Source organism: Engraulis encrasicolus, chromosome 17, assembly GCF_034702125.1.
Source record: "Engraulis encrasicolus isolate BLACKSEA-1 chromosome 17, IST_EnEncr_1.0, whole genome shotgun sequence".
NCBI classification, from domain to species: Eukaryota; Metazoa; Chordata; class Actinopteri; order Clupeiformes; family Engraulidae; genus Engraulis; species Engraulis encrasicolus.
The window spans coordinates 51,552,751-51,567,750 of NC_085873.1; the positions used below are offsets into that span (position 1 = coordinate 51,552,751).

A 15,000-nucleotide genomic window follows, 5' to 3' on the forward strand; every position below is an offset into this window, starting at 1 on the left:
GTGCGTGTGTGTGCAGCGTGTGTGTGCAGCGTGTGTGTGTGTGCGTGCGAATGTGCATCTGTGTGCATGAGTGTGTGTGTTACCTTATCCTTGATGAGTTCCACGATGGGTCCGACCAGCATCTGGGAGGACTTGTGTGTGTGTGTGTGTGCATCTGTGTGCGCGCGCGCGTGTGTGCATCTGTGTGCATGAGTGTGTGTGTTACCTTGTCCTTGATGAGTTCCACGATGGGTCCGACCAGCATCTGGGAGGACTCGTAGAGCGGGCAGCAGAGCCCGTCGTCCAGGACCAGGAAGGTGAGCTCCAGGGTGTCGGGGTCGCCGCTGGAGGCCTTCTGGAGGGACAGCATGCCCTCCGCGTCCAGCGTGTACAGCACAAAGTCGTACGCCACGTACTGCTCCATCTGCCCGAAGAACTCCAGAACCTTCTCCTGGCTCACCGTCCGCACCTACAGGTTTCAATTATTTCAATTATTTTACCATGTGTTGGACATTGTTGCCAGTGTTGCACTGTACACTGCACCTATATGTCTTGTTTATTATCCAAAATGCCTTGTTATCCACTTATTATTTAATGTTGCATATTTTACCTTGTGTTGGACAATGCTTTCAGTGTTGCAACTGCACACCGCACCTTGATGTCTCTGTTTACTTTTGCCACTTTTAATGCATCTTATTCTTTGCTACGTCTTCTTCCTACTCTGTGTAGGACAATGATATCAGTGTTGCAACTGTACACTGTGCCTTACCCTGTTCTTGCTCAAATTTCTCCTTGTAAGTCGCTGTGGCCAAAGTAAGAGATTAGTTTAGTCTCACAGTCCCACAGTAGCGCTGCTGGACTGGTAATCTGGCATACTGAGCATCGTCCTGGTGGGCCGACAGTCATCAGGCGCCGATTGTTTTTGTTTGTGTATAATTCTACCTTACCGCAGAGATACACCAGCGGCGACGCGATTCAAGCAATACGAGCGATTGAGGAGACTAGAGTATGTCCGTACAGGCAGAAGGCAAAGCATTCAAGCATTCCCATTGGCTGTGGCCACTGACCTCTACACAGTCATTGGCTGTCGCAGCTTGTCGCCGAACCGCGTCATAGAAAGTTGAAAAGATTTCAACTTCAAATTGTCGCGCTCGTCGCGCAAATCGCTCTAGTCTCCAGAATCGCTTTTGTCTCTCGACTCAATGCAAAGTCAATTACTTCCGTCGCTCGACTCGCTCAGATCGCCGCTGGTGTATCTCTGCGGTTAGAGAGCGGCCCACAATTTAGATGGGATGGCCCATAGGGAACTCTTCTCAATTTCAGCAGGCTGTTCGCCATCAGGCTTAATACTGCCCTCCACTGATCTAATCCAGAACGATGTATATATATTATACTGAGATTTTTTGTTTAAAATCGCGTTAATTAATTAATCGAATCGCATGAATAATTACTCGAAATTAACGTGTTGATGTCCCAGCCCCAGATATAATCCAATACCTTGGCCAGGATCTCCTCCTTGCTGCTCTTGTAGATGTCTTCGGTGAATCCCTCGGCCACGATGCCGCAGGACTCAGCAATGCCCAACACGTCCAGCGCGTCCTCGATCTCCGTGTCATCTGTGTCAATGCCGTCATATATGGCCTTGAAGAAGGAAGGAAAAATAATATAATAATCATTATGACAATTATATATGCGATCATGATGAGAAACAATGTTTGTTAGAACATTTGAGTATGTTACAACCAGTTTTTATTTTAAGTCTTCTTTTTGTGGAGTTAGAAACTGGAATGTCAACATTTGCCCTGTATCACAGTTCAATTCGCAGTCACTAGGGGGCGTCTAAATTTGTACGCTAGCAATGGTTAAGAATCTTTTAAAAAGTTCTGGTTCCGGTTTGTGATCCGGAACAGACAAACAGACAGACAGACAAACCAACGCGACCAAATACTACTAATAATTATGACGAAGGAGGGATCATAATATCATAATAATGCTTATACTAACTACTTATATCACTACAACCACCAGCACCACCAGCACAACAACAACAACAACAACAACAACAACAACAACAATAATAATAATGACCTTGAAGAAGGATGCAGACAGACAAACAAACAAACAAACAAGCAAACAAACAGACAGACAAACAGACAAACCAACGCCACCAAAAACATAAACTCCTTGGCGGAAGTGGTAACAATAATGACCTTGAAGAAGTATGCGGGTGGCCCTTGCACGAAGCTCTACTTATATCACAACAACAACCACCACCACCACCAACAACAACAACAACCACCAACAACATTAGCAACAATAATAATGACCTTGAAGAAGGATGTGGGCGGCCCCTGCATGAACTTATATCACAACAACAACCACCACAACCACCACCACTACCACCACCAACAACAACAACAACAACATTAACAACAGCAATAATAATAACCTTGAAGAAGGATGCGGGCGGCCCCTGCACGAAGCTCTGCTGCTGGGCGGTGAGGTATCCGTACTGGCTGACGTGGCTCCAGATCATGGCCAGCAGGGTGTTGAGGTGGGACATGGAGATCATGGGGCTGGACAGGTAGGTCAGCTGCACGCCCTCGTCCAGCAGCAGCGAGTCCACCTCGTCCACCACCACGCAGTGGTAGCCGCGGTCGGGACGCACGTCCTTCATCTCGAACGTCTGGCGCAGGTGGTCGGCGGCAAAGGCCGCGATGGTGCCGTACACCACGTTCTTCTGGTAGCAGCGCTTGCGGTGCTCGTCCTCCTCCTGTGAGTAGAGATTAGAGTAGAGTAGAGTCGAGTAGAGTAGAGTAGTGTAGATTAGAGTAGAATACAGAAGAGTAAAGTAGAGTAGAGTAGTGTAGAGTAGTGTAGAGTGGAGTGGAGTGGAGTGGAGTAGAGTAGAGTAGAGTAGAGTAGAGTAGAGTAGAGTAGATTGGAGTGGAGTGGAGTAGAGTAGAGTAGAGTAGAGTAGAGTAGAGTAAAGTAGTGTAGATAGTAGAGTAGAGAAGAGTAGAGTAGAGTAGAATAAAGTAGAGTAGAGTAGAGAAGAGTAGAGTAAAGTAGAGTAGAGTAGAGTAGAGTAAAGTAGAGTAGATTAGAGTAGAATACAGAAGAGTCGAGTAGAGTAGAGTAGAGTAGAGTAGTGTAGATTAGAGTAGAATACAGAAGAGTGGAGTGGAGTGGAGTAGAGTAGAGTAGAGTAGAGTAGAGTAGAGTAGAGTAGAGTAGAGTAGAGTAGATTAGAGTACAGTAGAGTACAGTAGAGTAGAGTAGTAGAGTAGAGTAGAGTAGAGTAGGGTAGAGTAGTGTAGAGTAGAGTAGAGTACAGTAGAGTAGTGTAGAGTGGAGTGGAGTAGAGTATAGAGTAGAGTACAGTAGTGTAAAGTAGAGTAGTGTAGAGTAGAGTAGAGTAGAGTAGAGTAGAGTAGAGTAGTGTAAAGTAGTGTAAAGTAGAGTAGTGCAGAGTAGAGTAGAGTAGTGCAGAGTAGAGTAGAGTAGAGTAGAGTAGAGTACAGTACAGTAGTGTAAAGTAGTGTAAAGTAGAGTAGTGTAGAGTAGAGTAGAGTAGTGTAAAGTAGTGTAAAGTAGAGTAGTGTAGAGTAGAGTAGAGTACAGTAGAGTACAGTAGAGTAGAGTAGAGTAGAGTAAATTTATTGATCCCCGGGGGTCAAGTGTCAAGTAGCTTACATAAATGCACATAATGCCCACATGGACATAAACATTTCAAGACAAATGTAACACAGGTAATAGTTAGGGAGGGGAAAAAATAAAGACTACAGAAAAATGAAAAGGCAATTGTGCAGAAACATATGCTGTGAGTTGAGGTAGACAGGATTGTAGGGGGATTGCAAAAAACATGGTCATGACAAGAATCGTATTGGATCCAAGTCTAATCTCACGCACGCACATCCAATCTCTTTTTGCCAGGGGCAGGGTCGAAAACGTTAAGTTCATATAGGGCAGGGGTGGGGAACCGCTGTCTCGAGGGCCGTTTGCGGCCATTGAGGCCGTTTTATCCGGCCCCCGATATCACTTTAATGTTATGCAGCTTCACATGAAATATGACATATTTTGTAAAGGAGTCTTAGAAATTACATTTCCAATGCAATTAAGTTATATTCAGGGGACCTAGAGAAGGTGGGGACTGTTTTAAAGGTGTCTACCTTCAATGTAGGCCTAAATTGCATGGGGAAATGATTTGTGTTCACAATACGGCCCTCGGAGGACTTGTACAGCCCTTGTAGGAATTTGAAGTGGCCCTTCGAATGAAAAAGGTTCCCCACCCCTGATATAGGGTAATAAAAGAAATGCAATATATCGTATCATGACCCCTGTGAGGTTGCTGTTGGCAACTCCCAGCCCTCCCGTACGTACCTTGTTGGTGTTAGCGTCCACCGACAGGTCGAAGTGCTCGTAGAAGTTCTCGAACTCCTCTGCGTCGCGCTCGCACAGCACGGAGGAGCTGGACACCACGTCCACGTTCTCGCCCCTGAGCCCCCGCAGCGCCGCGAACATGGCGATGACCACCGACTTGCCCTCGCCCGTGCTCATTTCCAGCAGCTTGCCCTGATTGGCCAGCGTCAGCAGGCACCAGGCCACCATCTGCGTCTCCCGGGGCCACCAGCGCCGGCTGGCCACGTGCTGATGGATGCCGTTGCACAGGACGGCCAGCACCTACATCAAATACAAATGCAGTGGTCTGTAGTCTACTTTTTATTGTGGGTATACTGTATATTTGAGCATTTTTTGAAGTGGGCATACTGTATATTTGTGCTATTCAAAATAATGGATCAATCAATTTTAAGTGGGTATACTGAAATCCCTGAAATTTAGAAGTGGGTATACTCCATATACCCGCGTTCTACGTAGACAACACCTAAATTACATACAAATGGATGGGTTGTGTGTGGAGGTGAGCAGGGTTGCCAGATGAGGCTGATGATTTCCAGCCCAAAAAATGCTCAAAACCCACCTAGAAGCACAAAATCCCGCCCAATTCTATTGATTTCTATGGCAAAAAGTGGGCGGGTTTTTCTGCTAAATGCCATTTTTACCCACACACAGGCATCCTAAGCAGCCCAATTGGGCGGGAAACAGCCCAATCAGGCAACACTGGAGGTGAGGAATGTAATGTATAGGTATGTAGACTTAGACCTAGACTTCTTTATTGTCCATTAAACTTACATATGAAATGTTTGCTTTGGTGGTGGCACAAGACACACAAGACAAACTCACATCGCAACTTACAAACTTACTACTTACTGCCTGAGGATGTCTATGTGTCTATGTGTGAAAATGGTGTTCTATATTATGTATATGTATATGTGGTAACACTTTATTTTAGGGATACATCTATAAGCACTAATACATACAATATTAATGCCTTAGTAAGTAACTTGTAAGGCATGTACTAAGCAAAATCAGACAGTTGTTAGACATTTATTCGCAAATGTCTTGTTCATGCACAATAAGGGATTTATTACCAATATAACCTTAGTAAGGACCTAGTAGACCTAGATTTCTATTTATGAGTAAGCAGTAAGGGCCAGATTACAATGTGTATAAGATCCTGATACACTGTGTGAACAAACCCTGAACAGTGTGAAAACAGATGTGGAATAAGGGTCCCTATTCTGAAGTGATGCATTGCTCAGCCCAAATGGCTTAGGGCCCCAGCACTACCTAGGGCCCCCATATTACCTAGGGCCCCCCTCTACCCTCTGGGAAGCAAAGTGTAAGAACACTCAAGGTCCTGCATTAGACTCATTAGATATGTAGTTCTCACTTATTCTACTCAAAATATGGGTGAGTAATTGGAAGCTTTATATTGCAAGGATTGGACGTAAACTTCTCAATGACGGTGGGTGGTGAGATGTCATTTTTTCATACACCAATTAGTTTTAATTGTAAAAACCCTACAATAAATGCAGAATATAACAATGAGTAATAGTTTGGAAGCGAAACTAAGCTATTCCTTTGTGATAAATAAGTTAATGTTTGAGAAACTTAGCTCCAAGAAGTGCAGTGCATGATGGGTGCGCATGGCAAATTGTTTGGATAGCAACTACATTTCACGAGTGAGGGGAGGAGCTAAGGACGTAGGCTCAGAGCTGGGTAGGTTGTCTGTTGCGTAGATTGCATACCCATCATGCACTGCACTTCTTGAAGCTAACTTAATTATCACAAAGGAATAGTTTAGTTTCGCTTCAAAACTATTATTCTAATGTTCTGCATTTATTTTGGGTGTTTTTACAATTAAAACTCAGTGGTACATGAAAACAATTTCATCTCACCAACCCACCGCCATTGACAAGTGTACGTTCAATCCTTGCTATATAAAAGCTCCTGTTACCTTCTTTGAAATGTAATAACCAAGACAACACTAGATAACTCAACTGGATAAGTATTAATTATTTGATATACCCTTACACTTTGTCGGTCGGGGGGGCTAAGTAGTGCGGGCCTGGGTGGTGTGGGGGCCCTAGATAAAAAGGGGGACTTTGGTAGTGCGGAGGCCCTGAGCCATCTGGGCTGACTTATGCATCACTTTAGAATAGGGACCCTTATTCCGCATCTGTTTTCACACTGTTCAGGGTTTGTTCACACAGTGTGTCGGGAGCTTATACACATTGTATTCTGCCACTTACTACTTACTAATACATAGAAATACAGGCGTACTGGTCCTTACCAAGGTTATATTAGTAATAAATCTCTAATTGGGCATGTACATGACATTTGTGAATACATGCTTAACAACTGTCTTATTCTGCTTAGTACATGCCTTACAAGTTACTTACACAGGCATTAATATTGTATGTATTAGTGCTAATAGATGTATCCCTAAAATAAAGTGTTACCGTATATGTATATGTATATGTATATGTATATGTATATGTATATGTATATGTATACGTAAATGTATATGTGTACTACAAGATCTAACCTGATGGAACTGAACAGTCTGATGTGAATCAGCCCATAGCAACCTATTACATTGGCATACTGTATCTCTATAAACTTAAAGAATCTCTGCTAATAATACCTCGGCGAGGTCCGCCGCGCTGGTGCTGTTGCTCAGCTGGCGGGCCTTCTGGACGTTGGCGTGCTGCGCCATGCTGCCCGAGTCAATCCAGCCGCCGACCGTGCTCACCACCTGCCGCACCGTCCCCAGCGTGGCCTCGTCCGCCAGCTTCGTCTGGCGGATCTCGGCGAGGAGCTGGTCGAGGGTCTTGATCTTTTCGTCCTTGAAGGCGGCTTCCATGTCCCGCACGAAGCCCTGGCCGCTGGCGCCGAACAGCAGCTCTGGGAGGGGCTTGCTGCTCTTGGCGTCCCGCCACTCCGCGGAGACCTGGTACGTCTCCATCAGACGCAGGACGTCCATGCCGTGCGCCCGACTCAACTTGCCGGTGGTCAACGCCGCCAGGTGTTCCAGGGCTTGGATCGGCGTCAGACGCTGAAGGTTCAGAGTTCTCTGGAAGAACTCGGCTTGGTCGTCGTCGGACGGCAGGAAGTGCACCGCGCAGTCGAACAGCATCTCCAGGCACGCTCTCCCCGCCGAGGACGACCCGGCGTCGTTGTCGCCTCCCTCTTCTTCTTCTTCTTCCATTGCGAAGGTGGTCATGAGGAGATGCTCGAAGAAGGCTAGGATGCTAACCTCCGCGGCGGACAGCTGGTCCGATCCACTGAAGCTCTTCAGGACGAGGCCCGGATCCTCACGCAGGTTCCGCAGCAGCATGTGGCAGAGAGCCGTGAAGAATTTGCGTCTCGACGTCACGTCGTCCATCGTCTCCAGCCTACCCATGAGCTTTTGCAGGCTCTCGGCGGCAAACTTCAGGGCAGCGTCGTCGTCGAGCTTCGACGGCTTCCCGCTCTCAGAGCCCGAGCCACCCGCGCCCACACCTCGCTCTTCCACGAGGAACAAGCGGCGAAGTACCGAGGCGGCGCCCATGTCTGCTTTCACCAGGAAGTAGTCGGCCACAAAGTCCTCCAGACCTCCGTACACCACGTCAGCTTGGTAGGCCTCCACTTGCAGCGTGCTGAAATAATGAAAATAATAAAGAGAAAGAAGAACAACCCAAGAAATGTTATTGGGATATTATTATATGGAAAACATTTTTTCCTGGTCTTTTTCGACTTTATTCGATAGGAGAGCGTGAGAGGGGGACAGGAAGTGAATGGGAAGAGAGACGGGGAAGGGTCGGCAAAGAACCAGGGCCAGAAATCGAACCCGGGCGAGTGCCCTACCGGTTGGTCATGACAGGGCCTATTATATGGCATTAACAGAGATTAAAGGGACACTGTGCAGGAAATGGTCAAAAAAGGTACTGCAACTATGCTGCTCATTGAAACTGGGTTGGCTAACGCCAAATTTGATCTCTACATGAACGTTTACTAAGTAATAAACAAATATTGTATGGTCCAAGTGGAGTCATTTTTGCAGCTAAAGATTGCTATTTTTGGAAATTCAAAATGGCGGACCATGGAGAAGATCCCCCTTTTCATGTATAGTATGAAAAGTGCAATTTTTCCAGTCATAATCAATACTTAGAATTTAATGGTGCTGGTAAGTATTCATGAAAAAGGTAACATTAGTGAATGGGCAGCATGAATTCTGGAAAATAAACAACTAAAAATCTCACACAGTGTCCCTTCAAGAGCCTTGCATGGTGCAGTTAAGGAAATGGTAGCAAATGACTGTGGCTCCTGCTGTATGTAAGCCTATCAATATTTTTTATCAATATTGCTTTCCCATACCTGCTGTCGCTCTGGTTGGTGGCGACGCTGAGCCCGGCATACTTGAACAAGTCCGCCCACTCCTCCTGCGACCCCATGCTCGTCACCACGTTGACCTTGTGTCCCATGCAGGCCTGTGTCATCGCCACCATGGCGACCACGCAGGGATCCTCCTCTATGACCACCGGCTCCTCTGCGCCCTCTTGTGGCGCCTGCTGCTTCCTCATCACGTCCGATACGATGGCGCACCAGCTGACCATCTGCCCCGCCGTGGGGTACCATCCCTTGGTCATGTGCACCGCCCTGCAGGTCTCCGCCAGGCACGTCTGCATCTCGTCCGGGCCCAGACTGCCGCCGGCTTGGAAGGCGTCCCTGGAGAAGGGAGAGGAGTCGTCGTCGTTCTTGTCTTGCAGCACGTCCGAGGTGATCTTTCTCACCTATGGGGGAACACACACACACACACAAAGGGGTGCAAATTGTAGATTAATTAAGTCATGAATCATTAGTTGATTGCCTTATCGATCGACTTACGATTAATTGATAAGCTGTGTTTTTCCCCTGGAACCTCAATGTTTCTCGAAAAATAATTCTATTTAATTGTTTTAATTCAAAGGCGATTTAAATATTCCCACTATTCCCCTCTTCACACACACTCTTTACATGACCATTTCACCTGGGTCTCTTGTCAGTTGAATTGGCGATTAATTGCGATAAATGTTTTTTAATCGATTTATGCATTCATCGATTAAAGTCAATTAATCGATTAATCGTTTGCATCCCTAACATGTACAGTAAATCCGCACAGACACATTGCCAAGACACATTATTAATGCTTTCCTGGCTGGAATTACCAATAAAAAAATGTGCACTTGCTATCAGGCCGGGGCTTGATATCAACTGGGTTGATTGTCCATATATTAATTGAACCGTACCGAGTCCACATATTAGTTGAACATAACTAAAAGTAGAAGCGTCACCCCTTTTCCCTGCAGGGTAGCGCGGGAGGCAATATTGTGGACAAATAGGGTGATAATGGGCCAACCATCTTTATTCGCATCTGGCTTTCATTTGACAGTGCTGGATGACAGTCTTTGAATGACAGAGTTTGGTTTGGTTTGAAGACACGGGACACGTATCTCCACATGGGAATCGCTTACGCTGCAGATCTTAGCCTCTGCCAGCCACTGGGCTGTTAAAAAATGAATACATTCAAAACCTCTCTGCCATCCACTAGCACAGGGCATCAAATAATCGTTTAGTTTAGTTTATCTTAGTTCATTTGAGTAGGGACAGATACATAGCACAGGGCATCAAATAATCGTTTAGTTTAGTTTATCTTAGTTCATTTGAGTAGGGACAGATACATAGCATGTAGGTTGTGGAACAGCCGAACTGCAAGCACCATAGCATTTGTAGCCAGAGCTAATTTCCTATGTCTGGCCCTAGAAGGGAAAATAATAATAATAATAATACATACTGTACATAAATATATGGTGTATTCAGGTAAATTGGGCCACTTTGGGACATTCGCTTAAATGCAAAAAAAAAAAAACAAAAACAAAAAAAAAAGTGTCCCAATTTACCTGAATTCACCATACGTAGAACTCCTTGATATAAATAAATCAATAAAAACAAACAAACAAACAAAACAAATGAATGAATAGTCTCACTATCTCCACGTCGGCGTCGGTGATGGGGATGGGATGGGGCTCTGCTCTCCACTGGGTGAGGGCGGCCTCCAGGCTACTGGCGTCCCTCTTCCTCAGGAGCTGCCGGAACTCCGGAAGGCTCGCCACGCACTCCGCCAGCGGCCGGCCCGACTCGTCAGACCAGGAGGACGGGAGGTCGTGCACAAACACCAGCGTCAGGGCCTCGGCAATCGCTTTGTCGTCCTAGTAGTGAGGAGAGGAAGGGGAGAGGAGAGGAGGGGAAAGGAGAGGAGAGGAGGGGAGAGGAGAGGAGAGGAGAGAGGAGCAGAGGGGAGGAGAGGAGGGGACAAGGGGAGAGGAGAGGAGAGGAGAGGAGAGGAGAGGAGAGGAGAGGAGAGAAGAGGAGAGGAGAGGAGAGGAGAGGAGAGGGGAGGGGAGGAGAGGAGAGGAGAGGAGAGGAGAGGAGAAGAGAGGATAGGAGAGGAGAGGAGAGGAGAAATGAAGTGAGCAGAGGAGAGGAGAGCAGAGGAGAGGAGAGGAGAGGAGAGGAGAGGAGAGGAGTCGAGTGCTCCTTCCAGTTAGTGCCATGGGCTTTGTATGATTTTTTGTCAGGCTATTTGCTATTTGTCATGCTGTTGTAAAATAAATAACTGCAAAAAAATGTTTTGCTTGCACGCTTCGCACGCTCCCATTGTGCCCCAGTATAGTATTGGGTCAGCTGACGCCCCTGAGAGAGAGCGTGTGTGTGCGTATGTGTGTGTGTGTGTGTGCGTGCATGCGTGTGTGTGCATGCGTGCGTGTTTGGTGCATGCGTGCTTGTTTGCATGCATGAGAATAAGAATGTGTATGTGTGTTCTGAGTGTAGCGTGCGTGTGTGTGTGTGTGCGTGTGCGTGCGTGTACGTGTGCATGTGTGTGTGCGTGCGTGCACATGTGTGTGTACATGCATGAGAAAAAGAGTTTGTATGTGTGTTTGTGTGTGTGTGTGTGTGTGTGTGTGTGTGTGTGCATGCATGTGTGTTTGCATGCATGAGAATAAGAGTGTGCATGTATGTTTTGAGTAGAGGTGCTCCGATTGCTCGGCTGCCGATCATGACCGGCCGATAATGGCCAAAAATAGCCTGATCGGTGATCGGAAAAACATGCCGATCAAAAAACCGATCGAGAGATATTAAATTCCTCACGCAACCATTTGCCTTTACACCTGGCGCTGCATGTAGGCGCTGGCTCTGCACAGCTGCAAGTGCACCAAAAGAAGGCATCTTTGCTTGTCTTTTCGCCATTCCCCCCTTCATTTCCACCATTCATAACCGTATCTGCATCAACAATGATCTGATTTTCCGATCCATGCGCCGTTTACCTGACAATGTAATTTGCGATTGAGTACTCGCCAGTGAGCCATTTTACGTTATAACCTGTGTAGTTGCCTCGGTCAGCACGCGACAACTTCACGTTGTCAGCACAAACATGTCAATTATTGTTTTCAAAGTTGTAATTGGCAGTCAGTCGATTAGTTTGATAGTCGCTGAAACACCAAACGGCGACAGATGTGGTTAAAACTTGAGAGAGACATTCAGAACGGTAGTGGAGCACTGCAACTGTGGACGGTGACAGAGAGGGGAGGGGCTCTCCTCACGAGGCTGCTCATTTAAAGCGACAGGTTGTTTTTTTCTCGTATGTGGAAGACTATTTGATGTAATGTTTCAGTGTCAATTCAATCTTAAATAGTTTAGTTATTCTATGCAATAACTTATACATTGATTAATACTGTAGACTGTATTACCAACACTAGTCTGAAAGATAATAATAATAATAATAATAATAATAATAATAATAATAATAATAGCCTAATAATAGACATGTGCAAATTAAGATTGATTGGTTTATGGGCAGAAATGGTATTCAATAAGGATAATTAATATGCTATTAAAAAAATAGGAAATCATTTTTGTGATCGGCAATGATCGGTAATCGGCAGATAAAGATTTTTGGTGATCGGTATCGGTGATCGGGCCAAAAAATGGTGATCGGAGCACCTCTAATATTCAGTGTGTGTGTGTGTGCGTGTGCGTGTACACGTGTGTACGTGTGTGCGTGCGTGCATACGTGTGTGTACATACATGAGAAAAATAGTGTGTATGTGTGTTCTGAGTGTGTGTGTGTGTGCGTATGTGTATGTTGGTGTGTGTGTGTGTCCGTGTCCTTGTGTGTGTGTGCATGCGTGAGTGTTTGCATGCATGAGAAAAATAGTGTGTATGTGTGTGTTTGTCTGTGTGTGTGTGTGTGTGTGTGTGTGTGTGTACCACACCCACCTCTCCGTGCGCCTCCACCAGTGTCTTCAGGAGCCCCAGGCCCTCCTCGGGGGTCCAGCGTCCGCTGCCGGCCAGCCTGAGTAGCGCGTGGCTGGGCCGCTCGTGGCTCTCCTCCCCCTCCTCCGCCAGCCCCTGGAGGGTGGCCATCAGCATCTCCAGGCAGCGCACCTCCATGTGTGTGATGGGGACCGAGGCCTTCTGGCCCGCCGAGCGCAGGCAGGACAGCAGCGTACTCAACACATCCACAATCAGCAGACTGGAGAAAATGCAGTAATATAATGTAATATAATGTAATATCATATCATATCATATGGTAACACTTTATTTTAGGGATACATCTATTAGCACTAATACATACAATGTTAATGTCTGCATAAGTACCTTGTAAGGCATGTACTAAGCAAACACTAAGGCCTACTAGGTCCTTACTAAGGTACAATTGGTAATAAATCCCTTATTGTACATGAACAAGACATTTGCGAATACATGCCTAACAAATGTTTGATTTTGCTTTGCACATGCCTTACAAGTTAGTTATACAGGAACATTGTATGTATTAGTGCTAATAGATGTATCCCTAAAATAAAGTGTTACTTATAATATAATATAATATAATGTAATGTAATGTAATGTGATGTAGGCTAATATAATGTAATATCATATCATATCATATCATATCATATCATATAAAGTCATATCATATCATATCATATACAAGTGAGGCCTTTTGGCCGAGCTCAGTACGTCAACAACCAGCAGACTGGACTGGAGAATAGAATACAGTCAAATGATGTTTCAAAACAAGTCCTTCTGTATTGCTTTAACCCTATTCAGACAAGCCCTTCTGTATTGCTTTAACCCTATTCAGACAAGTCCTTCTGTATTGCTTTAACCCTATTCAGACTGGGCTTTTTTTGGCATTGCTGGGTCAGGGGGGGATCTTTTGGAATCACTTTCAGGGCAAAATCTAGCCTGGCGACGCCATCCTATGTACTCCACCCAAAGATTTTGGCTCCGCACATCGTCTGGCAAAAGCCTCCAGCTCGGTTCTCTCAGTGTTTAGCCAATCAGCAAACAGTTGAGAGTGGTGATGCAAAACTCACCTGCGAAGTCCGTTACTGATTGGTTAAGGTAACTATATTCACTATTTTGTTTTGTTATTTGTATGCTTTTGCGACGCTATATCGTAACAGTCATACCCTGACGTAAGCCATACAGAACATTAGTTACCTGCCGTGGCGAGATTCAAGCGAGAGAGAATCGCTTCTGTGCAGCTAGAGCGATACGAGCGATTGAAGCGACTAGAGAATGTCCGCTAAAAGCAGAACGCAAGCATTCCAACAATCTCATTGGCTGTGGCGGCTGTCGTCGAACCGCGTCATAGCTAATTTGCATAATATTCCCAGGATTTCAACTACAAACTGTCGCTCGCGTGGCGCGAATCCCCTCTAGTCTCCTGAATCACTTTGTCGCGTGGCTCAATACAAAGTCAATTATTTCCGTCGCTCGCCTCCGGTCGCGGTGGGTGTATTCGTACGGTTACAATAAGTTATGGATTTATGTCGGTACCTTTCTGCGTCAATGTCGTCGTCGGCCCAGTGTTTAGCCACCAGGGCGGCGTCAGAGAGGCTGTCGGTCTCGTTGCCGTCGGCGTGGCTGTTGCTAGGCAGCAGCATCAGGCCGAGGTACAGGCCCTGGCACAGCAGCAGGTTCTCCGTCTTGCCGCGCGCCGATAGGCCCACGCTCTCAAGCAGAGACTGCACCTGATTGGCCAGGCCGTCCTTGGGGGCGTCGTCATCACCACTGTCGCCCTTGGAGGCGTCTAATGAGACGGCACAAAGCTCGGCCAGCAACACCTGGAGGGGAGGAGAGGAGAGCAGAGGGGAGGAGAGAGGAGGAGAGGAGAGGAGAGGAGAGGAGAGGAGAGGAGAGGAGAGGAGAGGAGAGGAGAAGAGAGGAGAGGATAGGAGAGGAGGTTAGAGGGGAGGAGAGAACAGGAGAAGAGAGGAGAGGAGAGGAGAGGAGAGGAGAGGAGAGGAGAGGAGAGGAGAGGAGAGGAGGATGAGAGGGGAGGAGAGGATAGAAGAAAAGAGAGGAGAGGAGAGGCGGAGAGAGGATGAGAGGAGAGGAGAAGGGAGGAGAAGAAAGCAGAGGAGAAGAGAGGAGGAGAGGAGGGGAGGGAAATGAGGGGAGGAGAAGAGAGTAGAGGAGAGTAGAGGAAAGAGGAGAGGAGAGAAGAGGAGGAGAAGAAAGGAGAGGAGGAGAGAGAAGGAGGAGAGGAGAGGGGAGGAGAAGAGAGGAGAGCAGCGGAGAGGAGAG

General features: G+C 46.5%; 1 protein-coding gene across 1 annotated transcript in view; it reads right to left on the bottom strand.

Moving 5' to 3' along the window:
* LOC134467102 (uncharacterized) overlaps positions 1–15,000 on the bottom strand; it is a 48,649-nt gene that overhangs the window by 28,460 nt on the left and 5,189 nt on the right. The window contains exons 8-16 of the mRNA XM_063221023.1: positions 14,251–14,537; positions 12,673–12,937; positions 10,392–10,613; positions 8,743–9,158; positions 7,031–8,024; positions 4,363–4,662; positions 2,429–2,752; positions 1,477–1,620; positions 206–448 (exon numbers count right to left, since the gene is read on the bottom strand). Of these exons, the coding sequence (XP_063077093.1) occupies positions 206–448; positions 1,477–1,620; positions 2,429–2,752; positions 4,363–4,662; positions 7,031–8,024; positions 8,743–9,158; positions 10,392–10,613; positions 12,673–12,937; positions 14,251–14,537 (3,195 nt within the window). The remainder of the gene's footprint in view (positions 1–205; positions 449–1,476; positions 1,621–2,428; positions 2,753–4,362; positions 4,663–7,030; positions 8,025–8,742; positions 9,159–10,391; positions 10,614–12,672; positions 12,938–14,250; positions 14,538–15,000) is intronic.